The sequence below is a fragment of the Bombina bombina genome, chromosome 8 (genome assembly GCF_027579735.1).
Source record: "Bombina bombina isolate aBomBom1 chromosome 8, aBomBom1.pri, whole genome shotgun sequence".
Lineage (NCBI taxonomy): Eukaryota > Metazoa > Chordata > Amphibia > Anura > Bombinatoridae > Bombina > Bombina bombina.
This window is the reverse complement of record NC_069506.1, coordinates 108,957,509-108,985,191: the sequence shown is the minus strand read 5'-3', so window position 1 is coordinate 108,985,191 and position 27,683 is coordinate 108,957,509. Positions and strand designations below refer to the sequence as shown.

General features: G+C 39.7%; 1 protein-coding gene across 7 annotated transcripts in view; it reads right to left on the bottom strand.

Moving 5' to 3' along the window:
• Positions 1–27,683, bottom strand: part of LOC128638507 (oocyte zinc finger protein XlCOF7.1) — a 254,740-nt gene that overhangs the window by 47,109 nt on the left and 179,948 nt on the right. For 3 of the 7 annotated variants that reach the window (XM_053690500.1, XM_053690497.1, XM_053690499.1), the window contains 4 exons: positions 25,295–25,396; positions 22,938–23,039; positions 21,745–21,825; positions 17,353–19,240 (listed from right to left, as the gene is read on the bottom strand). In XM_053690500.1, coding sequence (XP_053546475.1) covers positions 18,459–19,240; positions 21,745–21,825; positions 22,938–23,039; positions 25,295–25,396 — 1,067 coding nt within the window. In that variant the 3' untranslated portion in view covers positions 17,353–18,458. Of the gene's footprint in view, positions 1–13,537; positions 13,689–17,352; positions 19,241–21,744; positions 21,826–22,937; positions 23,040–25,294; positions 25,397–27,683 lie in introns of those variants that run through there. The other 4 variants (XM_053690502.1, XM_053690504.1, XM_053690503.1 and 1 more) reach the window with 4 other exon arrangements.

Sequence of the window (27,683 nt, the reverse complement as noted above, 5' to 3'; positions counted from 1 at the left end):
TTTGTATTTGAGGGGACAAATCTGCATAATCCCAATTCCCACTGTTTGAGCATGCACAGTTGCAGTGGGTCTTAGATGAAATCGGGCAAAAGGGACTACGTCCATTGCCCGCAACCATTAAACCGATTACCTCCATGCACTGAGCCACAGAAGGCCGAGGAATGGAATGTAAGAACTCGGCAAGTATTCAAAAACTTTTGAACTTCCTGACCTCTGTCAGAAAGATTTTAATTTCCTACCGAGTCTATTAGTGTTCCCAGAAAGAGAACCCTTGTGAGCGGGGACAGAGAACTTTTTTTGACGTTCCACCTTCCACCCGTGAGACCTTAGAAAGGCCAGAACAATATCCTTATAAGCCTTGGCACTGTGGAAAGACGACGCCTGAATTAAGATGTCGTCTAGGTAAGGAGCTACTGAGGATGCCCGTGGTCTTAGAACCGCTAGAAGGGACCCTAGCACCTTTGTGAAAATTCTGGGAGCGGTGGCCAATCCGAAGGAAGGGCCACAAACTGGTAATGCGTGTCCAGAAAGGCGAACCTTAGGAACTGATGATGATCTTTTGTGGATAGGATATGTAGGTACGCATCCTTTAGATCCACGGTAGTCATTATATTGACCTTCCTGGATCATCGGCAAGATTGTCCGAATGGTTTCCATTTTGAAAGATGGAACTCTGAGGAATTGTTTAGAATTTATAGATCAGGATTGGCCTGAAAGTTCCCTCCTTTTTGGGAACTACAAACAGGTTGAGTAAATCCAGTCCTTGTTCTGCAATTGGAACTGGGTGAATCACTCCCATCTTAGAAGATCTTCTACACAGCGTAAGCATGCCTGTTTCTTTGTCTGGTCTGAAAGACAAACGAGAAATGTGGAACCTTCCCCTTGGGGGAGAGTCCTTGAATTTCTAGAAGATACCCCTGAGCCCACAATTTCTAATGCCCAGGGATCTGGAACATCTCTTGCCCAAGCCTGAGCAAAGAGAGAAAGTCTGCCCCCTACTAGATCCGGTCCCGGATCAGGGGGCTACCCTTATTCCAGCCCCTGCAAGGGTTTTAAAGGTTGCTTTGGGCTGTGAAGCGTTTACCCTCTTGCTTTGCGGCAAGCAGAGGTTGAAGCAGGTCCGCTCCTGAAGTTGCGAAAGAGGAGAGAAAATTAGCCTTGTTTTTGGCCTTAAACGGTCTATCCTGCGGAGGGCATGGCCCTTCCTCCCAGTGATATCCACGATAATTTCTTTCAACTCGGGACCAAAAAGGGTCCTTTCCCTTGAAAGGAATATTTAGTAATTTTGTTTTGTACGACAACATCAGCCGACCATGATTTTGAGCCAACACAGTCCATAGGTGAGCACAGCACAGAGGTTTGGGTGCACAGGAGACCAAGGGCAACTGCCCACAGCCCTCTAACAATCTGCAAATAGCACACACAAAGTAGAACTCCAGCACTCAAAAGTAGAAAAGGCAATTTATTCAGTAAGCAACGTTTCGGGGTCACAGCTCCTTCCTCATGCTATATCTTTATTAAACAACACACCAACATTTAAATACCCTCCACAAGGCGCCAAAAATGCACCTACATTAGGGAAATGTGACCCTCTAGTGGTCATCTGTGATCATTACACCTAAAGGATACATAACTACTTATTTTAAACAATATACAATGTATAATAATATGAAAAATATAGAAAAATATAAAAATATATACAAGTGTATAAATAATATGCGGATGCAGATTAATTTATACATTTTTGTATTTTTTACTCTAACCCTAATTGACATTAGCTCACATTCTCAAAGCTCACTATCCTTAAATTATTTGAGCCAAAGCGCTCTCTGCGCCATAATGGCAAATCCAGAATCTTTCGCCGCTACTTAGCTAATTGTTAAAGCGCATCTCTGATAAAAGAATTCGCCAGCTTTAGAGCCTGAATTCTATCCATGACTTCGTCATATGAAGTCTCCCTCTGGAGCGACTCCTCCAGCGCCTCAACCCAAAAAAGCCGCTGCAGTAGTTACAGGAATAATGCACGGCAATTGGTGCTGAAGAAGGAAACCTTGCTGAACCAAACATTTTCTTCAGCAAACCTTCAATTTTTTTATCCATAGGATCTTTAAAAGCACAAGTTGTCCTTCTATTGGTATAGTTGTTCGCTTAGCAAGAGTGTGAAACTGCTCCCTCTACCTTAGGGACAGTCTGCCACGCGTCCCCACCTTGGGTCATTTATGGGGAAACATTTTCTTAAAGATAGGAGGGGGAACAAAAGGTACACCTGGTCTCTCCCACTCCCTAGTCACATATATCCGCCACCCTCTTCGGGATCGGAAACGCATCAGTGTATACAGGGACCTCTAAAAACCCTGTCCATTTTACACAATTTTTCTGGGACCACCATGTGGGTCACAATCATCCAGCGTAGCTAAAACCTCCCTTAAGCAGGACGCGGAGGTGTTCCAGCTTAAATTTAAACGCTAAGGAATCTGAATCTGCCCGCTGAGAAACTTTTCCTGTGTCAGAAATTTCTCCCTTGGACAGACCATCCCTCACTGCCACTTCAAAGTGTTGTGAGGGGCACAACAGATAAATCATCCAAAGCTTCTGATTGCTCATACTCTGTTCTTAAACTGAGCTATCATGCTTTTTTGGAAAAACTGGCAGTTTGGATAAGAATGCAGCAAGGGAATTATCCATGACTGCAGCCCTAAATTATTGTAATGTAATAGGGCACAATGCCGCTAGAGGGTACTAGGCGACGCTTGCGCGGGGCTTAACTGGTGTCGACACATGGGGAGAGGAAGGGGGACTATCCTCATTAACTTCCGTCAAAGAATCATCTTGGCTACATTTTTAAGTGTCACTGCATGGTCTTTAAAATGCTTAGTTGCTTTAGCACACTTTAAACACAAATGCAATGGGGTTACCGCCATGGCTTTTAAACACATAGACAAGGTCTATCTGTAGGCTCAGACATGTTAGACAGACTTAGATAGCACTCAAATACAGAAAAAATACACTTTTTGAAAAAAACGTTACTGTGCCTTTAAATAATAAAAAGTCACACACTTTTTTACCAAATCTCAAAAAACATCCGATCTTTATGAAATTTACACCATATGATCCTAATGCTTTGAAATGATTGCACACCAAGTTTCAAGCCAATTAACCCCTTATTGCCATAAACCGGAGCAAATTGAAGCTGGCCCCCGGTTTAACACACTACCTTCCTTGGGGATTAGTTTTGGAACGAAAATAAGCCCTCCCTGTAGTCCTCCTGCAATCTCTGGACTCTACATGTGAAGCTTGCATGAAGCTGTCTTGCAAAAGAACTGCGCAACTGAGGCGCGGAGAAAATAGGCCCCCTCCATCTTCACTCCGAGTTGTGGGGCCTTCCTAAGCCAAATTAGGTGTCTAAAATTATGCCAGGGCTATAAAACCCCTAAAAAAGTGTTCAAACATAATAAACACTTGTGCAAATGTCAGATTATAGTAAAAAAATAAATCGATTTTCCCCATAACAGTGTCCACCAGTGATTTAAGCCCTTTTAACTAAGCCATCCTTCTATACTGAGTCTCAGAATATGGCTTACCTTCCCACATGGGGATTTCTGTCAGTCTTCTAGCATTACCAAGTCTTGTTAGAAAAAAAGTGACTGAGCTACCTTATGCAGTTAAGCCTGCAAACTGTTCCCCCCAACTGAAGTTCTCCGGTACTCAACAGTCCTGTGTGGGAACAGCAATGGATTTTAGTTACAACATGCTAAAATCTTTTTCCTCTCAGCAGAAATCTTCATCACTTTCTGCCTCAGAGTAAATAGTACAAACCGGCACTATTTAAAAATAACAAACTCTTGATTGAAGAAATAAAAACTACAATCTAACACCACATACTCTTTACCCTCCCGTGGAGATGCTACTTGTTAGAGCGGCAAAGAGAATGACTGGGGGGGCGGAGCCTGAGGGGAGCTATATGGACAGCTCTGCTGTGTGCTCTCTTTGCCACTTCCTGTAGGGATTGAGAATATCCCACAAGGATGAATCCGTGGACTGGATACACCATGCTAAGAGAAATAGATGTTAATCCAAAAAATCAACATCAGGTTTACAGGCAGAGTAAATCATTTAAATCTGTATAATTGTTTTGCATTTACCAAACAGTTAAAAAGTACAGCAGAAAATCTGTGGAAAACAATATATGGGAGACCATAAAACATGGAGAATGGATGTATACACGTGCACCTATTATCTCAACAATTACTGCAAAGGAACATATAACCCTTATTCTAAAAGTGTATTCCATAGCTGGATTGGGACATTGTGGATAAGTGCAGGGTCAAGTAAAGATAACTAGAATGTTGGTAAACCACTAACACTATCCTACAGGATTGAGCTGTATGTTTAAGTCGTAACTGGAAGATGGTACCCTCTGTGATGCAAGTCACAGTTATAAAGTCTCTGGGGATCATCTCAAGTCTATGGGTGTTCTATATGTTGAGAACTTTTTCCAAGGTCAAAAGCAAGGGACCTCCCAAAAGACAGAGAGTTGATGGACCCAGTGTTCTTTACTGAGAGTAAACCCTTTTTCATCTGTCCAGAGTATTTGTTCCTACTACCTTAAATAAAGAGAGAAGCCCTAAAAGTGATTTTAAACACTAAATAAATGCTAGATAGAATGATGCATTCAAAGAAAAAGATTAGTCTGAGAATAACATGTAGATGTATTTTTAAAGTTTCATTAGCTGTTTAAAATATTGACTAAATAAGTGTAAAGATTTAGTGTCTCTAAAACAATGGGAGCTGCCATGTTGTAACTTAGGTTACCCTTCTCTGCTGTGGCAATTGGGGACAGTTATAAATAGGTCATTAGAGTGTGTAGGCAATGGCTGTGTGGAATATAAACAGTGTTCTGCACTTCCATTTCTAACAGGGACTGAAAAGCTCACAATTTCAGAATGGAATTACAGGAAAAGGGGACAAAATAATAATGAAAGTATAATACAGACTTTTTTTATATATATGATTTATCATTTTATATTACCATCTCAAGTTTTTAATGTCCCTTTAAGACATCTATCTGTCATGTTTCTATTTATGTTTGTGGTCAGACTTGTGTGGTCTTTTGATTTTTATTTACCATTACATTTTATGTCTCAGAGGAGATACACAGAGAACTACTGAAATCATTCTATGTTAATTACAAGAGTGTGTGAGAAATAATAAAACATGCATATATTAAATCTTGTTTTATACATAAAGACTAAAACATACACATTATTTTATAGCAAACCATTAGAAGGTAGAGTAGGTGCTTTTATTAATTTTATTACCTAATTGTGTCAACAAATTCCATAATTGTATAAAGGGTCATTTTGTAGAACTACTAAAATAATTATTCTGCAATGTAACTCTTATTGAGAAATGAGAATTCAATTATCAAGTTAAGGAGAATTAAACTCAAATTATCTTCTCTATAAAATGCTTAATTAAGCATAGTTTAAAAAATGAATTGAAATGGGTGTTTTTTTCTACTCCACCCAGAGAGGTTAAGGTACATATAACATACGTAAGCATACTGCAGTATGTCTGATTATGCTACATGCTTTAAAGTGATTGATTTTCAAAAGCACATTTGCATTTCACCAACCCAGAAATGATTAAATACTTAGGCCTCGCTTCCATTGAGTCGTAATTCAGTTTGCGTGCACTCGCAAACTGATAAATATGCTGTCGGAAGCAATATCGTTTATCGACTGTTTCCAATGGCGCGTTATACCTCAATATCGGCAGCCGGACTTCGGCTGCCGAAAAGATCTTCGCGTCCCATAGAAAGTAATAGAAGCCGTTAATCGATAAATTATACCAGGTTTCCAATGAAAGCGCTAACCGTTAATACATTGTCGGAGGCTGTCGATACATTGAGAAATATTACCCCCAGCTCAACTAGGTGTAAAAGAGGAAAATTGTGCTTTCTGAGACCTATTTTCTATTTAAATTATAAAACTTGCAAATAATGCAAGTGTTTTAATGTAGAAATAAATTGTTATAAGTAATATTTATTGTTGTCTCATGTATAGAAATAGTTGAACTTATATTCTAATAGAAATATCAATATATATTTAAATATAATAATATATGCAAGAACATATATACAGAATGCAAACTAGACCTATGCCTAGGGCAGCAATAAATATTACTAATATTTATGAAGTGTTAAATATAATTATATTAGAAAATAGTATTTGATTATTAAAAATATGGATAAGTGTTTTTATTTTTCTTGAGAGGCGATCACAGGTAAGAAGCACGGACGTTAAACGTAAATTCTATAGCGTAAGGTCGGGTTACCTTAGCAACTAATTGATTTTCAAGAAATCCGACGTTAGATGGAAGCGTTAACACAACGTTAACTTACAGCTACACGAAAAGAGCGACTGCGCGCAACACGCTAATCTTTTCAATGGAAACCTGGTACTAAAATGCAGCCGTAAATTACTTTTAGCTGTCGGCCCGCTTCGGTAGCTTACGGCTCCATTTTTAACGACTCAATGGAAGCGAGGCCATAGTAGGCTTATATCCCTGGAGTGCTCCTAAAGCCTAGCTATTTTTGCTAACAGACTAATGTGTTGTTTTCTATCCCTTAAAAACGCTGGAATTGGTATTAGGTACATAATGTCAGTATGCAGAAATCATATAGACAAACAGGCTGTTTACCTGAAATAAGGTATAATATGCATAAAAACAAAATGTATGCGTACCTGATGAATTATTTTCTTTCCTGGCATAGAGAGTCCACAAATCCATTCTAATTACTAGTGGGAATTTAACTCCTGAGCACCAACTCTTTTCCAGATTCACCTTCCACCCGGAGAATCAACAACAGAGAATCCATATGGGATCTTGCTAAATGAAAAGATAGCGCCTGAACCAAGATATCGTCCAGGTATGGTGCCACCGCAATTCCTTGAGATCTGGCCACTGCCAGAAGAGCCCCTAGAACCTTCGTAAATATTTGAGGGGCAGTGGCTAGGCCGAAAGGTAAGGCTACAAATTGGAAGTGTTTGTCCAAAAAGGCAAACCGCAGGAATTGGAAATGTTCTTTGTGAATAGGAACATGAGGATACATGCCCTTCAGGTTGATGGTAGTCATAAACTGACCCTTCTGAACTAAAGGGAGTATAGAACGAATAGTCTCAATTTTTAAGGGCGGAACCCTGAGAAATTTGTTGAGACACTTGAGGTCTAAAATGGGTCGAAAAGTTCCCTCTTTCTTGGGAACCACAAATAGGTTGGCATAGAATCCTTGACCCTGTTCCGCCAGAGGAACTGGGACATTCACTCCTAGATAAGTGAGATCCTTGACACAGTTTAAGAAAGCCTCTCTCTTTATCTGGTTTGCAGATAATCTTGACAGGAGAAATCTGCCTCTGCAAGGACACAATTTGAATCCTATCCTGTATCCCTGGGAGACTACATCCACTGGATTGGGGACATTGCCTGCCTCCTAATTGATCCAAGATTGGATTGTAGGCGGACTCTTCATGCTGACTTGTTCTCAGAGGAAGGCTTCTTGAATTGCTTACCCTTATTCCAAGGCTGGTTAAACCTCCATGAGGTTTTGGCTTGCTCAGGTTTGGAAGAAGAGGATGATTTTTGTCCCTTGAAGTTGCAAAAGGAATGAAAACTAGAAGTTTGGCGACCTTTAGGTCTAACCTTCTTATCCTGCGGCAGAAAAGCGCACTTTCCACCTGTGACCGTGGAAATTATTTCAGGCAGACCAGGACCAAATAAAGTCTTACTCTTAAAGGGAAGAGACAGAAGTTTAGATTTGGATACCACGTCAGCAGACCAAGACTTTAGCCACAAAGCTCTGCGAAATAGAACGGCAAAGCTAGAAATCTTTGCACCCAAACGGACCACTTGCATGCTGGCATCACAGATAAAGGTATAAGCCAGCTTTAAAGCCTTGATCGTGTCTTGGATCTCCTCTATTGTAGTCTCCTCCAAAATCGGATCCGACAAGGAGTCGCACCAATACAAGGCGGCACCAGCGACCACCACAATACTAGCAACTGATTGCCATTGTAGACCCTGGTGAAGAAACATCTTTCTTAAGTAACCTTCCAGTTTCCTATCCATAGGATCTTTAAAGAAGGTACTATCCTCTAGAGGAATAGTGGTTCTCTTGGCTAATGTGGATATATAGCGCCCTCTACTTTAGGAACAGTGCGCCAAAGGTCTCGCACAGAGTTTGCAACAGGAAACCTTTTTTTAAAAAACAGGAGATGGGGAAAAAGGAACACCTGGCTTCTCCCATTCCTGAGATATAATGTCAGACATGCGATCTGGAACAGGAAATACTTTCACAGATTTGGGTTTGACATCAAAGACTCTTTTGAGTTTATTAGCCTTTTTAGGAGTTTCAGAATCCTCAAAAGTAGCTAGAACCTCTTTCAAAAGTAAACAGAGGTGCTCAAGCTTAAATCTAAAATGAATCTCCTCTGAGTCTGCTGTACTAACTACAGCAGATTCAGATTCTGAAATCTCACCCTCAGAAGCAACCGAGGAGTGATCCTCCTCAGATAGCTGAGATAAACTGGCTAAAGCAGACTTGGCGGAATCAGAAATACATGACTTAGAAGAAATGTTCTTAGATTTTCTCTTTCGTTTACCTGAAATAGGTAAGGCACTCAGAGCTACAGAAACGGCAGAAGTCAGTTTCACAGCAAAATCACCTGGTAAATATACACCCCCAGGATCTGACAGAGGAACCGCAGGGCACTGCTTGTGTAACTGCTAAAGACTGGGACGTTTGAGGAGAAACATGAGGCATGTCATGGACAACATTATCCTGAGAAACAGATGGCTCTGAAAGGGTATCTTTATTTCTGCAAAGTAACATTTTATTCACACATGTGGAACAAAACTGCACAGGAGGAATAACCTGAGCCTCAATGCAATATAAACATTTAGCAAAGGACAAAGATATATCAGAATCCATAAGTCCTACAAAGGGTATTGATTCACAGATAATAAAAATCAATATACAGATGCCAAACAAAAAAGTTGTAAATAATCCCACAAATTCAAATATTTTAATAAATGCTTTTAGTAAATTTGAAGGGAAAGAAACAGGCATTTCTATATCCCCAGCCCTGCTGAGGTAAACTCACCCCTCCGGTGACACAAGGAGGACAAGAGCGCTGTATTTAGAGCTAAGAGTACAACCACTCAAAAATGCAGGCTCACAAATTCACCACAGTAATTAACAAAGGCTTGGTTGCTTTCACTCTTCACCCCCTCCGGAATTAGCAGGAGAGAAAGGCTCCGATGATCTTTGGCTCAGAAAGCCGAAAGCGGATTGAAGATCAAAGCTCTCTAAGGGACTATAACAAGACTGTGCACGAGGACTATTTGTATTTACCTGGATTCTACTGACTGTGGCTGATAGAACAGGGTAGTTTTTCTCCTAGCCCCAAAGTGAGTGTGTTCTTTCTGTGTTTTGTGTACTTCTGTGTGTTTGTCTATTTTTAGTAAATAAAGTACAATTTATTTCACTATTTATTTTGCTCATTGAAATGATCCCAGTTAAACAACGGTATAGAGTGCTGGTCTCCCGTGACAGGCTCTAAAAGGAAATTAATGGTGGCAGTGGTGGGATCATTGAGCTTTTATGTTTAAAATCCTGCGGGGTCTAACATAAAAGAGAGCTTGCTGATTGCTAGCCCTCAAAACAAATAGTTACTTACACACGTTACACAGATCAGGAAAGGCACAGGTTCTATCTGTCACTTAGCTTAGTGCCAGCAAGCGAACATGGACCAGCGGTCTGGACGATTCCGATCATGGGATCGCGCCAGGATTGTGCACCGGTGTAGCAGCTATGGGATACCAACGGATGGTCGTTCCAAGACAGAGGTGGAGCAGGACTTGGATGCTCATGAAGCAGGATTTGCTTGTCCGGAGGGGAAGGGCCCCTCAGTTGCAGTGGCAGCAGCCTGCAGACAACCCGGGGTGCAGGAGATTAATCCAGCTCCGGTGGTGGAAGGACATGTGGAGGGTGAGGGTGACCGTCTGGATACGGATAGACTTGTTTTGGGGAGTGCGGAGGGGGTAGTCCCTGTGGCTACTGGACTCACCGCACTCCTGGCCTCATGGGGAGAGGGGCAACAACCGATGAGCGAATTCGAATGTTGGCAGCCATTCATGGAACAACACCCCACTCCCACTTTGGCAACGGTGAGCAGTCGGCCGCCCAAGTGGACCACCACAGTTAAAAGGACTTTGCAGTCCATCCCTGGTGAGGATGGGGATGATTATGGCCATGTGAAGGCTATGATCTTGGTGCAGTATGCACTCACCCCAGAAACTTACAGGGGCAAGTTCAGGAATGAGGAAAAGTTACCCCAAGAGTCCTACGTGGAATATGGTGCTCGCATGGCCTTCCATGGGACTAAGTGGGTGTAGGGATGTGGGTAAACCGTAAACCTAAAACCCATGTGGAAGCTGCTAAGCTGGGGGATGAGTTTGTGGTCAGTCATTCACAAAAAACTGACTCCTAAACATGTGGCTGTGCTAGCTAAAGGAATTACAAATACCGCTCTGTGAGCACCCAAGTCAGCTGAAGCGGGTGCCCCCAAAGCTGCAGAATTTAAGCACGAGCGGCGGTGTTACCATTGCAACAAAGTGGGTCACATCCAACCAGATTGTCCAGATCAGGACAATTACAGGGTACCCCGTCAGGGGCAAAGCACCCCAGCTGCAAGGCCGGTCGTCCGTGTGCGGCTGGCACACAGAGAGGAACCAAGTGCAACCGTGGCACCAACCCTAAGGGGGGCGGCGGCAGAGAGATCTGTACTTGGACCTCGGGGCCCCACAGTAGAGATGGAAGGGCATCAGGTTGCACCAGTCAGGATGCAGCCCATCGATGTCCGGCAGAAGCATCTACGAACGGTGACTACTGGGGACTGACAGGCAGCCGGATTTACTCCCAGGGCCTGGGATGCAAGTGACCATGCCGGATGGAGGACCGTGGTCCCTCCAAATTGCCCAGGTCTTTTTGGATTGGGGAGCTGGAAGAGGCATGAGGGAGGTGGGTGTATTACCTGGATTGGGCATGTGACATGTGTATTTACCATGGAGCTGGCTCCTGTTGCAGCAATCACCAGGAGCCAGTCAGCAAGGATTACCAATACAGAACCCGTCGTCCCCCTGCCTTTGGGACCAACAGTTCCAGAGGTCTATGCGGAGACCAGGCAGGTAAGCCAGGCTGAGTCATTAGGGCCCCCTGACTTACCTTCCCCGTCACCTGTCCCTGTGTCCCCCGACTTAGAGACTAAGGGTGGGTGGCCAGAATTAGGGACACAGTGCGGTCTGATCCCAGTTTGGACGGCATGAGACTTTGGGCGTCCGAGTTTGCCTTTGCCGGTGGGTCAGACCCGTTACTGGTAATTGGGGAACCATTTCAGCTGGTAGTTATGGATTTAGTGGGTCACCTTATGTTTCCCAGTTGGTCGGGCAAACGCTATATCCTCACGTTGGTGGATTTTCCCACCCGGTACCATAAGGCTGTAGCGCTTACCTCCATAGATGCTAAGGCAGTGGCTAAGGCACTGTTAGGGATTTTTACTAGAGTAGGTTTCAAAAAGTGAGATCCTAACTGAACAAGGGCCGCAATTCATTAGTGAATTGCTATATTGTCTCTGGGAGACGTGCGGGTTGAAGCACCAGCGCACGACCCCTGACCACCCCCAAACTAACGGGTTGTGTGAGCGGTTCAATGGTACCCTGAAGCAGATGCTGCAGGCTTTTATGGAGGCTGAAGGGAAGGACTGGGAGATTCACCTGCAGCATTTGCTGTTCGCGTACCGAGAGGTTCTGCAAGAATCTACCGGGTTCTCTCCCTTTGAGCTGCTATATGGGCGCAGGGTGCGGGGACCTTTGGACTTATTCCGTGAGGGATGGGAAGGGGAGACTACCACTACTGATGTGTCTGTGCTCCAGTATGTGGTAGATCTCAGAGATTGAAATCGCTTATGGGGTTGGCACAGGCTAACCTCAGGGAGGCTCAGACCAAGCAGAAAGCTTGGTATGACCAGCATGCCCGTAGCCGGACATTCATCTGAGGTCAGCAAGTGCTTGTTCTAAAACCCACTCAGCAGAACTAATGGGGGCCTGGTCTGGACGGTACCCAGTCCTCAGAGCGATGAATGAGTGCAACTAAGTTGCACAGTTAGATAGCCAGACAGGATGGACAGGGACCTATCACATAAATATGCACAGAGTGTGGCATCAGTGATAGCTATCTGTAGCCCACCGATGGGGGACCCGGTGAGCAATGCTCTACCTGACCTCCTAGGGGAAGCTAGGCAGGGAGGCACAGTGATCCAGATAGATATAGGGACCCAACTTAGTGCGCAGGTCGTAACATTGCCCTTATCGTAGGGGGGGAGGTGTGACGGAAGAGTGGGTGCCCAGGTTCACTGATGGGGGGTTGGGCCCACATGGTTTCCCTTATTCTGTGTTTTGGGGCTTGTCTCTCATGCATGTATGTCAATAACAGTGGTGTAATTCTATTTGTACAAATTATGTCACAAGCCAGTGTACAAAGAAAGATTTCCACAGTCTCTGTTTAAAATACTGATTTACATATCTGAGCAGCCTGCTTCAAAGCAGAGAGTTAATTACTCATGGCAGTAAATCTTCTAGGGACAAAAGTGGTATCTGGTCCAACTATTACCCTCAGATCTGGCACTTCAAAAGGCTGCATTTGTACATCCTCAGCCAGACTGACTACAATCTCAGCAGGTGATCAGGGGGTGGGACTGACAGCTGTTAACAGTGATGCCCCTCTCTGTGCTGGGTTACGATTGGTTGCTAAGATCATCGCTAGGGGGCGTGTTGTGAGCTGACAAGAGAGATGGGCAGTTTTCAAAACAACTTTGCGTGGGAGTTATTCCAAGTTGCCTGAACTATACAGGGGTCGATTACCAGAGAGCTCTTTAAGGGACTATAACAAGACTGTTTTAAACAAAGAATGAGCTGCGCTCACAAAGTGGTTAATAATGCCAAACAGATACAGGTGATTTCTCCAAAACACCTTACAGGCGTAATTAGAAAGATAATTAGAGAATTTTAGTTCTAACAGAAAGAGCTAACCCAAGCTAAAATCTGTGGTGCTTAAAATAGCTTAATATAAAAACAACACAATAAATATATAATCTTTGCGGTAGTGATTGCACAACAAACCCTACACACCAAACTTAATAAGATCAATTGACACAAAAAAATTAAATGACACAAAAAATTACATACAAAATTGCATACACAACATAAGTACCCTAATTGGATTACTGAGTTGAGTGTAGTAATAAAACAAAAGCACTCTGTAAGTTCATAGACATACAGATATTAGAGAATTATCTCCACACAAAGAAGTCTCCTCTCAGTCTCCTTATAATTTGAATTTCCTGTATAGGAGAAAGAGAGACAAAAGAACTTGTCACCAGCAAATAGAGTTCCAAATATACAGTGCTATCGTATTACTTACACCGGATGGTGTCGGACGACTCTCTGGGATTGGTCAAAGGTTAGTTTCCAGGCTGGCAGTCTTTTTAAGCAGGATTCACAACGGATCTCCTTTAATCTGACCAAAACCGGCAACTCCAATGCGCCGTTTAGCGTCTGTGGGTTACGGAGCACTAAAAATTCAAGTAAGGATCATCAGAGGGAGGATTAACAACGCGTTTTGGCTGTTACGCCTTTGTCAAGCTCTACCTTGCATTCAAAACCTGAAGCCTTTTATAGGGATATTTACAAACAATTCTTAAAGTGCCAAGTGCAATTAACCCCTTAAGGACACGGCCATTTTTCAATTTCTTTCCCTTAAGGACCAGGGCTATTTTTAAATTTCTGCTGTGTTTGTGTTTAGCTGTAATTTTCCTCTTACTCGTTTACTGTACCCACACATATTATATACCGTTTTTCTCGCCACTAAATGGACTTTCTAAAGATACCATTATTTTCATCATATCTTATAATTTACTATTAAAAATATTATAAAATATGAGGAAAAAATGGAAAAAAACACACGTTTTCTAACTTTGACCCCCAAAATCTGTTACACATCTACAACCACCAAACAACAACCATGCTAAATAGTTTCTAAAATTTGTCCTGAGTTTAGAAATACCCAATGTTTACATCTTCTTTGCTTTTTTTGCAAGTTATAGGGCCATAAATACAAGTAGCACTTTGCTATTTCAAAACCACTTTTTTTCAAAATGAGCGCTAGTTACATTGGAACCCTGATATCTGTCAGGAATACCTAAATATCCCTTGACATGTATATATTTTTTTTTAGAAGACATCCCAAAGTATTGATCTAGGCCCATTTTGGTATATTTCATGCCACCATTTCACCGCCAAATGCGATCAAATAAAAAAAAATGTTCACTTTTTCACAAACTTTAGGTTTCTCACAGAAATTATTTACAAACAACTTGTGCAATTATGGCATAAATGGTTGTAAGTGCTTCTCTGGGATCCCCTTTGTTCAGAAATAGCAGCCTTATATGGCTTTGGCGTTGCTTTTTGGTAATTAGAAGGCTGCTAAATGCCACTGCGCGCCACACGTGTTTTATGCCCAGCAGTGAAGGGGTTAATTAGGGAGCATGTAGGGAGCTTGTAGAGTTAATTTTAGCTTTAGTGTAGTGTAGTAGACAACCCAAAGTATTGATCTAGGCCCATTTTGGTAAATTTAATGCCACCATTTCACCGCCAAATGCGATCAAATTTAAAAAAAACTTATTTTTTTTCGCAATTTTAGGTTTCTCACTGAAATTATTTACAAACAGCTTGTGCAATTATGGCACAAATGGTTGTAAATGCTTCTCTGGTATCCCCTTTGTTCAGAAATAGCAGACATATATGGCTTTGGCAATGCTTTTTGGTAATTAGAAGGCTGCTAAATGCCGCTGCACATCACACGTGTATTATGGCTAGCAGTGAAGGGGTTAATTAGGGATCTTGTAGGGAGCTTGCAGGGTTAATTTTAGCTTTAGTGTAGAGATCAGCCTCCCACCTGACACATCAGACCCACTGATCCCTCCCAAACAGCTCTCTTCCCTCCCCCACCCCACAATTGTCCCCGCCATCTTAAGTACTGGCAGAAAGTCTGCCAGTACTAAAATAAAAGGTATCTTTTTTCTTTCTTTTTTGGAGCATATTTACATATGCTGCTGTGTAGGATCCCTCAGCCCCAAACCTCCCTGATCCCCCCCCCCAAACAGCTCTCTAACCCTCCCCCTCTACATTATTGGGAGCCATCTTGGGTACTGGCAGCTGTCTGCCAGTACCCAGTTTACAAACATTTTTTTATATTTTTTATTTTTCCCCCACTTTTCTGTAGTGTAGCTTCCCCCCCCCAAGACTAAACCCCCACCCCCTCCCAGATCCCTTCGATTAACATATTTATCCCCCCTCTCTCCCTCTAAATAGAAACCACTGTTCCATAGTGTAACGCTTCCCACCCGCTCCCTCCCCGTGCACGCGCCCGCCCGCCTCCCCTGTGCGCGCCCCCCAGCAATCCCGCCCACGATCCCGCCCACCGGTAAGCCATCGATCGCCGCCCACCCGCCTCCCACGTCTGCTCCCACCCACCAACGATCGCGGCATCGATGTCCGCTGCATCGGATGGGGAAAAATGTTATTGCAGTGATGCCTCGATATCGAGGCATCACTACAATAACCGGAAAGCGGCTGGAAGCGATCAGGATCGCTTCCAGCCGCTTTCAACCCCAACGTCGTACAGGGTACGTCGCTGGTCTTTAAAGACCAGTTTGTGCAAGACGTACCCTGTACGACGCGTGTCGTTAAGGGGTTAACCAATATAGATAGTTATTACTTTTTCAGCTTTATAAATTTTATAAATGTTACAGTTGTATTACATTTAGCAATATGCAAATGGTTAATATTAAAATTAATAATTGAAACTAAAAACTAACCAAATTGATTATAGTTTCTTAAAGGACCAGATAAGTTTATATTGTCCCTATTAAAAAGATTGGTTGCGAACGCTTACAATATTAATGTGAGATACACTTTTTATACATATATTAAATAACATTAAAAATAACATAAAAAATACATAAAATAAAAATAAAAAAAATACATAAAAAATACATAATGAATAATATTTTTAAGTTTTAAAATCCCTAAAAACAATTTATTAAGATTTTTTGGAGGAATTGAAATAAGAAGTACTTAGAAAAGAATGTTATTTTTAAAAGAATACTAATTTTCAGAGAATGGTTTTATTAAATTATTGATAATCATGTAGATATTCAATGTATTTGAAATGTCAAGTTATTGAAAATACTGTGGGTGGTGTTAGAAACGCTAGAGATTTATCAATATAAAGGAAAATATTTTTTTTGGGTTGGGGACAAAATGTATTTGTTTTAGAATGCTAAAGTATTAATCTGAAAGGAAACAGCCTAATTCAAATTCTTGAGGACTATTTGTATTTACCTGGATTCTACTGACTGTGGCTGATAGAACAGGGTAGTTTTTCTCCTAGCCCCAAAGTGAGTGTGTTCTTTCTGTATTTTGTGTACTTCTGTGTGTTTGCCTATTTTTAGTGAATAAAGTACAATTTATTTCACCATTCGTTTTGCTCATTGAAATGATCCCAGTTAAACAACGGTATAGAGTGCTGGTCTCCCGTGACAGGCATTATCCCCAAACTTCCACTAAGAGGGATATTAACCCCCAGAAGTGCCATATCCTTCTAACCTAGAAGGTAAAAAGCACTTACCTGTGGAATATAGCTTCAGGGCAGGAACAGCTAGGTATGACAGACTCAGCCGACCTCTGACAGGGACCTGAAGAAAAAGAATAGCAGAGTAACCAACCCTGAATTTCTATGTAGGGGTTAGCATAAATATTGGAAGGGAAGCAAGGACTACCTCACCGACTTCCAACTGCTAAAAGCCACCACAACTATTACTAAAGAGGATTATGTGGACACAGCATTGCCCCAATCCTTGCCTGCAGGGAAACTACCCATTAAAGGATTAAATATCTTCAGACACCATCTTCGCACATCCTCCTGATGTACAAGGCAAAGAATGACTGGGGGATTGTGGGAAGTGGGAGGATACTTAAAGCTTTGCTGGGGTGTTCTTTGCCTCCTCCTGGTGGCCAAGAGTTAAATTCCCACTAGTAATTAGAATGGATTTGTGGACTCTCCATGCCATTGGAAAGAAAAATAAATATACGGGTATCACTACATACTAGTATGATTTCCCTTATACCTACTCTAAAATGTAACCTGATAAGCAATAATTTCTCTCAACCAATAAGTTATATTTTGTAGTATTTATTTCAGAAGTTCCTCAAAAATAAATATTAATGGGACATTGTAATTTTTCTCCCCTTAGATGTGCTCTTAATGGTCTGGAGTGTATTTAATTGTCTGCAAACCACTCCTTTACCTTTATTTATTTCTTTGCTTGAAATAGCGGCTTTTGCCAGTTGAAACCAATACCTACAGAATTTTGCTGAGCTTTGCAAATAAATCATAATAATAACAATAATGAAAATATACTATGTAGAAAAGCTATGTAAACAGGAAGTAATAGCACTAATTAAAGGTATATGAAACCAACATTTTTTCCTTTTATGATTCAGGTAGAGCATGCCATTTTTAACAAATTTCTAATTTACTTTGGTTATCTATTTTTCTTTGTTCCCTTGGTATCATTTGTTAAAAAGCAGGGACATAAGCTGAGGAGCACTTTATGGCAGCAGTTTTACAATAATGTTTTCCATCTGCAAGAGCACTTGATGCCAGCACTATTTTCTGTATGCTCTGTCCAAATCACAAAAGAAAAGTTTTAATTTTCATATCCCTTTAACCTCCCAGTCGGGGGAACAAAAGAATTGGTATCTGAAACAGCTGGTTGTGCTCATTGCCCCCCTATAATTAGCATTTCAATATCTATTAGGCTGCGTGTTTAGACACACATAACATGAGCAGGTTTGCTTTACCTGCAGGATCAGCCCATTTTTATGGACATGTCCTTGAAGACAATAGGTGATGGTTTTAATGAGCAAAAACAGCTATGCCAAATATGAAAATAAACACAAAGTAACAATTTCCCATACATTTATTACCCTGCAGTAGGTATAACTAGTCATTTGGAACAGATTAAGGGGAAACAAATTTTATAATACAATGTCTCTTTAAGTTAGTGTTTAATCACTAATTTTGCATTGGTTAGGAGTGTTATATTGTAAATACAAATAGTATTAAAAGTGTATAATATACTGACTGTCCCAGTTTAAATCACTCTTCAGATGTACAAGCTGGGGTCCCTACAAAAACCTTTATCACAAACAAATAGCAGGTCATATAAACACTTGTTTTCATGTTTTGTTGTTGTTGATCAGAGGCTGAATCACATTAATTATTCACTGGATCCTTCACCCCATAAACGTCTGAGAATCAATGATCTACTGTATTTCTCTTTCAAATGAATCTTCTCATGTCTAATAAAGTTTGAATGTTGTACAAAACATTTTCCGCATTCAGCGCACGCAAACAGATTTTCCCCGGTATGAATTCTTTGATGTCTACTAAAACTTGTCTTATCGTTAAAACATTTCCCACAGTAAGAACAAGAATATGGCCTTTCTCCTGTGTGGATTATATGATGTCTAACAAGAGCTGATTTCTGGGTAAAACACTTTCCGCAAACAGTACATGTAAATTCGTTATCTCCTGTGTGCAGTTTCTGATGTCTCAGAAGGGATGAATTTTGGCTGAATCCCTTTCCACAATCAGAACATATGAATGGTTTCTCTCCTGTGTGTATTTTAAGGTGTCTAACAAGACATGATTTTTGGTTAAAACTTTTTTCACATTCTGGGCATGAATATGGTTTTTCCACGGAGTGTGACAGCTGCTGTGAATCACTAGCATTAGGCTTCTCATCATTGCTGTCTCCTTCCAGTGCAGCATTGCTTTTTTGGGTACAGGCCTTAGTAGTTGTAGCTGTGCAAAACATTTTGGCATCTCCTGTCTCATAGATCATGCGGGGTTTAGCAAAACTTATGTTTAATTCTTCCGTCATAATATTCCTAGATTTTTTGCAAGAACTCCTATTACGGCGTTTTACTTCTTCAGGTTCACCATTTCTTGATGTAACTGAAATATGTTTTTCAGATGTTTTCAAGAGTTTGGACTGATCTGTTGGCATAAAAGTTAAAATCATGATAAGTCCATAGCTTGATAAGTATAGGGAGCCAGTGGCACCTCAAAAGTATGTCCTGGTGCTAACATTCCTGACACTTGGTATTGCTCTCCCCATTTATATACTGAAAGCACCAGATTACAACAGCTGCATCTGTAGTTTTGTTTATTGCATGTTGAGAGTTAAAGGTCACATGGAGGTATCAGAACTACAATTTACAGCATGAAATGCAGCACAGACTGAGTGTTTATTAAAGGGACACTGAACCCAAATTTTTTCTTTCGTGATTCGGATAGAGCATGCAATTTTAAGCAATTTACTCCTATTATCAATTTTTCTTCGTTCTCTTAGTATTATTATTTGAAAAAGAAGGCATCTAAGCTTTTGTATTAGTTCAGGACTCTGGACAGCACTTTTTTATTGGTGGATGAATTTATCCACCAATCGGCAAGAACAACCCAGGTTGTTCACCAAAAATGGGCTGGCATCTAAACTTACATTCTTGCATTTCAAATAAAGATACCAAGAGAATGAAGAAAAAAATGATAATAGGAATAAATAAGAAAGTTGCTTAAAATTTCATGCTCTATATGAATCACGAAAGAAAATTTTTTTGGTTCAGTGTCCCTTTAACAGTGGCTTGGAATGCCCCAATATGAGAGTTTAAAATATCAGGGTGTCGGGTAGGTAAGCACATTGCTGAAGGTAAAAGAGAAGCAAATTGGATATACAGACTTGTTTAAGTGAAGAGACCACATAATGAGTGCTTTAAAAAGCAGACTGGTATGGTACATAGTCTTTTTATGCAAGGTGGCTGTAAGAATGTCACTAGGACTCAGGTCTTAGTCACACTGTGCAACTTACAAAATTAGGCATAGTTTCCATTGAGGTAGTAAAGTTTGGAAACTGGTGGTAACAAAAAATCTCCAAAGACTTTAATGGAAATAAATGTTTTTACCACCTCAATGGAAACTAGGTCTTACATGGGGAATGGCATAAATACTAGAGAGACTGTATGAACAATATATACAGTATATATATATATATATATATATATATATATATATATATATATATATATATATATATATATATATATATATATATCCAAACAGATGCACTCATAAATGCCAAGGTGCTCTATAGTTTAGGATGTTTGGTAATTTACACAAGGATATATAAAAAACGAGGGTTAGCTAGGTGACTTTAGGTAAGATTGTTTGGGGATGTGTCTGCATTTGACAAAAGGGACCTATGTGGTTCCGAAATGTTATGCATTGTTTTTAAACTGTAAACATTAAATGTGAAGTTTTAACTGAAAAGTCCACTGAGTGCTTATCTTTGCTGTGGTATATATATATATATATATATATATATATACACACTGTATATATATATATATATATATATATATATATATATATATATATATATATATATATATATATATATATATATATATATATATATATATATATATTTCTAAGGACATTAGCAAAATTACCAGTTTGTAAGAAAAAGTGAGATTTTACCAAATATCTATGACTTTATAAAGCTCATTCCCAAAAGTAAGATGGGAACTGATGCGTGTGTGTATCATAAAGTAAGGAAACTCTTTATAACATATCATATGTAACAATACATAATTTATGCACTATAGAAAGGAAACAATTATCACACTTTTCCTTACTTGAATGCATTGATATATCAGTTTAAATGGCTTCCTTCATAAAACCATTATGTTTTTTTTTAAATTAGTTTCTCATAATGTTAAGGGTCTCAATTCATTTTATTAAAAAGTAAGTCCAAAAATTGTAGGAATCTCAGTTTAACACTATATTGTTCCAAGAAATGTGACGTATATAGTTAATAGCATTAGTCTAATTGTTATAGGACACACTTTGGGTGGCACTACCAGTAGCCCTCAAGGTATAGCAGAGGCAATTACCTAATATTAAAGAGGCATTGCAGTAAAAATGTTCTATCATCAATACTGCTGGCATTTTTATTGCCTGAATAAGCATGAAGTAAAAGATGTAAATTAGCCAATGAGCATTAGTAGTAAGTGCCTATCAATCAAACAAAATTAGTATAAAGTACACATTTGATAGCTGTTAGTTACAAGTTCCAGGGTTAAAATATTGCAGGTGTGTTTGCCTACAATAGGGAACAGAGTACAAAATGTAGAAGTATAGATAGTAAACAGCAACTACTTACTAGGTAAGCTTGTACTTATTAAGCTTGTGGGGTTTTCCTTCAGTAGCTGAGACTACTTGTTTGCACACAAAATCATTTTTATTCTTCACATATATGTAGCAAAATGGCTCTTCTATTACTGCACATGTATCAAGTGAGCTGAACGATGCAGTGACACTAGGGGATCAAGGAGCCTTTTTGCATTTCTATCACTTCTCCATTAATCATACTTCAAAAATAAGCAATGTGTTTTGGGTTTCTGGTTCTGCCTAGAGTTCAGATTATGATCATGTATGGCCCTTACCTGTATATGAATCCGGGTGGAATGTCAGCTGCAAAACATCTTTTCCATCTTCATCATCTTCTTCATCCTCATTTATTGATTCTGTATACAAAATTTCCTTACATAGTTCAGTTACTTCCAACAAAGACTTAAAAGGCATATTCATACACCAGAAACATTTTTAATTGCTTTAAGGACCACTCAATGCAGTAAAATTGCATAATTAAATGCATAAAAAAAGACAATGGTTTAACACCTACTCTGAATTTCAAATAAGTAGCAGATTTTTTTTGTTCTCCAATTTCTTGCCCCCCTGTATCATGTGACAGACATCAGCCAATTAAAGACTAGTATACGTATACCCTGTGAGCGTGTGCACATGCTCAGTAGGATCTTGTTCCCCAGAAAGCGTGTATATAAAAAGATCATGCTCTTTCTGAATCATAAAAGTTTATTTTGACTTGAGGGTCCCTTATACACTCCCATACTGCTCTTTCCGAACTAAGCAGATTTTTTGATTAATGTGGGGTATAGAACTGGAAGCATAAGGTGGTAGGACGGATATAACATGGCTATGATTTGTTCAATCCTGCAGGGAGCTGGGAGGGTAGAAACGTGTTTTACGTGCATAGCTACATTATAGTTTAAAGGGACAGCAAAGTCCAAATTAAACTTTCATCATTCAGACAGACCAATTTTAAACAACGTTTTAGTTTACTTTTGTTATCAAATTTGTTTTGTTCTTTTGGTACCCATTGTTGAAGAGTAAACATAGTAGCAGTAATGCATACTGGGAGATAGTTGAACACATTGAATGAGCCAATGACAAGAGGTATATATTTGCAGCCACCAATTAACAGCTAGCTCTTATTAGTACATTGCTTTTCCAGAGCCTGCCTAGGTACCAAGAGCACACTGCAAATTTGATAATAGAAGTAAATTTGAAGCTTGTTTAAAATTGCATTTTCTGTCTGAATCATGAAAATGTAATTTTGTCTTTACTGTCCCTTTAAGCATTTTGGACAAATGTGATGAACTGACTGACAGCTCTATGAATGGGAGGTTATAGTGAAATGATAATGGCACTAGTTTAAATCAGGGTATGTAACTTCCATTCATTAGTGAACCACCTCCATGGATACTGATTCATACATAAAGTGGTCGCTGATGTCTCTCTTATCATTAGGTAGATGAAAAATATCAACATCACTTACCATCATAGAGGTCTGAGTGGATATTAACCTGAAGAATATCCCTTTCATCTATCTCATCCTCTATCTGCTCACTAGCAATGTCTACATTTTCCTCTGGGAGTCCTGTAACATTAACAATATTAAATACAAATATTTATATTCAATCAAAGAAGGACCAAGGCTGCACAGGGATCAAATACTTTATTACTGAAAAAATACACAAGGGTTAATTGTGAATCCGGGCCGTCTAGTCTCCACCCAAATTCCAAACACAACATACACACACAATATAAAAAGCCTGAGTGGCGAACACTAGCTACTATTGCTGTAAAATACCTAACATTAAGCAAGATACTGCAGTATGCTACTGAAATCTACCAATTACAGCAGATTAAACACATACTATATACATGTATCAAATGGTACACATTGCTGCCAAAAGATAAATGAACCTATGTGGGGCCCCAACACATGAACAGCTGATTGAAATTCAGAACAGTTCCCAGGTATTTAAGTGTATAAAACACGCACTGGTGTTCAATGTAAAATGATTCCCACTTGCAGTTCAACCAAAACTGATGCGTTAGTTCACCCAGCCAGGCACTCAAGTGTTAAATAACACGCTCTGGCTGCCGACATGTAAAGCTTTGAATACAGTTTATGGGTGTTTCATTTAACTGTGTATATATTTTGGTTGTTTCATGTTTTCATCTGTAACAACTTGGGGTAACTTCCTCTTTGTATCCACTTGGCACTTAATGTGTACAATGTATCAAAAGAACAAAAAGTATCAGCTGTCTGTTTCGTTTGATTACTCACTCTCTACTAACCAGCAAGTCTCTAAAAGCCAAACCTCACCTATATTCTCTTGTACAAAGACATCGCCCGGCAGGACTGCTGCTCCTGTAGATATTTTCTATGTGCTCCGCGATGTTTATAGTTACCGGTGGGTCGGCATCTTCACTTGCTCTATTGTATGCAATTCGTCAGGAGAGCTCAAACAATTGTAGCAGCATTGTAGCTTAGTTCGTCAACTCGTGGCTGTGACGTCAACAGTGACTCCTCATGGCGCATTTCGCCCCTCCCACTGAAGGATAACAACGGGGCCTCATCAGATATATACACTAGAGGCTTAGGTTACTCTTTTATTCAGTTTGTTACTCAAAGTCACGCCTCTAATCAACGGAGTATATATATCCCAATCAGTTCCAATCATCATGCACAATGCACGATATATATTTCAAAGCAGTTAAGCTTTGAGCAATAGGAAAACACTAAGTGCCTGGGAACTGTTCTGAATTTCAATCAGCTGTTCATGTGTTGGGGCCCCACATAGGTTCATTTATCTTTTGGCAGCAATGTGTACCATTTGATACATGTATATAGTATGTGTTTAATCTGCTGTAATTGGTAGATTTCAGTAGCATACTGCAGTATCTTGCTTAATGTTAGGTATTTTACAGCAATAGTAGCTAGTGTTCGCCACTCAGGCTTTTTATATTGTGTGTGTATGTTGTGTTTGGAATTTGGGTGGAGAATAGACGGCCCGGATTCACAATTAACCCTTGTGTATTTTTTCAGTAATAAAGCATTTGATCCCTGTGCAGCCTTGGTCCTTCTTTGATTGAATATAAATTTATTCAATTCTTTTCTTTATAATGTGTTTCATAAAATGTAGCTATCTGCACCCTCACTAACTGAAAAAGTCAACAACCAGGGTGCTCCCACAAACCCCCAAAGGTAACTCAGTGGTAAGCAATAGTAATATAAATGCTGCTGTGATCAAATGGACCTGAAACCTGCGCTTATAAAATGTTCCCCTAAATGGTCGACTGGCTGCTATGGCCCCCCCCCCCCCCCCCCCCAGAGCAGGGCCGGATTGGCCTACCAGGATACCAGGAGAACTGCCGGTGGGCTGCAGCAGCTGGGGCTAGAAAACTACAATTTAAAGGGGTGATTAATAGATGCTATTGGGTTGTAGGTTGTCTATATAACAACAATCTGGCACTTTTATTTAATATGAAGTAATATAATTTAATTCTGAAAAAAATATTGGGGGACTGAGTATTACAGTAATCCCCTTTGAGAAAGATGGGACATGCGCATTCTACTGACTCAACAGAAAATAGGGCTGGTCTTCATATTTTTCCATGACTGCTTTTTATTCCCTGCCCCAAGCACTTGAGCCCTGGTGCCACTGCACCTGCTGCACCAATGGTAGTTCCACCCCTGGTAGATACAAAAGATAGCTGACTGCCCTCACTAGATTGTATAACAGACACAAATATTTTATTATATAGGTGATGTTTTGGGGAAATAGATAGGTAGGTAAAACAATCCACAAGTCCTAGCCAAATATTACACAGTGTTTTACTTACTTGTATAAAGGTCGGAATGGATTTTCACCTGCAGAATCTCCTTATCATCTATCTCATCCTCTCCTTCTTTGCTAACAGTGTCTAAATCGTCCTTTTGAATAACTGTCTCAAGAGATAATGAAAGATGTTTTTACAACAATACCATACAACACATTTTTGCTCTGTTAAATTGATGACTTATTGCCTTGTTATGTTTCAGCAAGCAGGTGACTGGGAACCTACCTCACCCTCATATCACAAGAACGGTCACGGCCATTCAATGTAAGTCAAAGCATTAATCTCTCTTAAATCGTGTGCCTTATTTTCCTTATGCCATCATTTGACACCTTATATTGATGCAAGAAATTAATCACTTCTGTGGCAACTAGACAATGTATTTTTTTTTTTATTTAAAGGAATGGAAAGAATGAGGAAATATGTTTGTTACAAGAAAATAGGAAAAGCATGTCAAATGGACATAAAAGTGAATAGTATGTATATTCCAATCATACAATTTTAATAGCATTTACAATATTTAGTCTTTTTTTTTAATTCCACTTTAAGCACTTTGAGCATATTGCCACTGCCGATCTCAGAACTTAATCAGCTGCTGATTGGTCCATGTGTACCATTTGGTCCTTGTCTAACAATCAAGCACATGTGTAATATGAATGTACCAATCAGGAACTGTGTATGTTGACATTTTGAGTTAACAAAAAAGCTTAGAACAACATTTATATTCCAAATATTATAATACATTATATCACGGGTCGACAAACCCAGGCTACTAAACGTTTAGGTTATTCTCCATTTATCAATATACAAATACCACTGTCTGGTGCCTAAAAAAAAAGTTTATTGCAAAGTGTTTTATACTACCCCAAGGTTAACATTTTATAGTATAATCTCAAAGATGTTAACCTTGGGGTGAAGAAATCAATTTATCAGGTAAGCATAAATTTACTTTTTTCTACCGCAAAAAGATTACATAAACGTACACAAAAGGCTTTTCAGGGAGTATATTCCTGTTGACAACGCATTGCAAGTTATACTGACGAAAGCATAGGATAAATACTCAAACATTTGTTTTTATTTGGCTTTTTTTAGATGCATGGATAAAAAGGGCAACATTGAAATTTACATGAATGCAATTTCAATGTTAGTGAAGCGTATTGCAAAATTCTTCTATTTAACAAAAATGATTCTATTGCAAAAATGTTTTTATTTAAAATTTAAATGCACCCTCACTAAGGGATAGAAATTTAGAATGGGTGCATTTAAATTTTAAATAAAAACATTTTTGCAATATACTTCCATTAGCAAAAACATTTCTAGCAAACTGTATTACTATTTTTCAGAGGCATACACACATATGCTGTCAGTGCTCCGTGCACCAGCATTCAAAAACCACACCTTCTCAGAGTCAGCAATATCTTGTATGAAACCAATTAAGTCTTCACTGACACAATACACTCTACCTCACCTCCAGCTCTCTGAGCAGGCATAGAGTTTGAATCCTGACGCTCTAGTCACACACAGCATATGTGCGTATGCCACTGAAACATTAATACGTTTTAATAGAATCATTTTTGATAAATAGAAGAATTTTGCAATACGCTTCACTAACATTGAAATTGCATTCATGTAAATTTCAATGTTGCCCTTTTTATCCATGCATCTAAAAAAAGCCAAATAAAAACAAATGTTTGAGTATTTATCCTATGCTTTCGTCAGTATAACTTGCAATGCGTTGTCAACAGGAATATACTCCCTGAAAAGACTTTTGTGTACGTTTATGTAATCTTTTTGCGGTAGAAAACAGTAAATTTATGCTTACCTGATAAATTGATTTCTTCTATGATACGACGAGTCCACGGATTCATCCTTTACTCGTGGGATATTATCCTCCTGCTAACAGGAAGTGGCAAAGAGCACCACAGCAGAGCTGTCTATATAGCTCCTCTCTTGACTCCACCCCCCAGTCATTCGACCGAAGGTACAGGAAGAAAAAGGAGAAACTAAAAAGGTGCAGAGGTGACTGAAGTTTTAAATCATAAAAATATAATCTGTCTTAAATTGACAGGACGGGCCGTGGACTTGTCGTATCATAGAAGAAATCAATTTATCAGGTAAGCATAAATTTACTTTTCTTCTATAAGATACGACGAGTCCACGGATTCATCCTTTACTTGTGGGATACAATACCAAAGCTACAGGACACGGATGAACGGGAGGGACAATACAGATGCCTAAACAGAAGGCACCACTGCTTGAAGAACTTTTATCCCAAAAATAGCCTCTGAAGAAGCAAAAGTATCAAATTTGGAAAATTTGGAAAAGGTATGAAGCGAAGACCAAGTCGCAGCCTTACAAATCTGTTCAACAGAAGCATAATTATTAAAAGCCCATG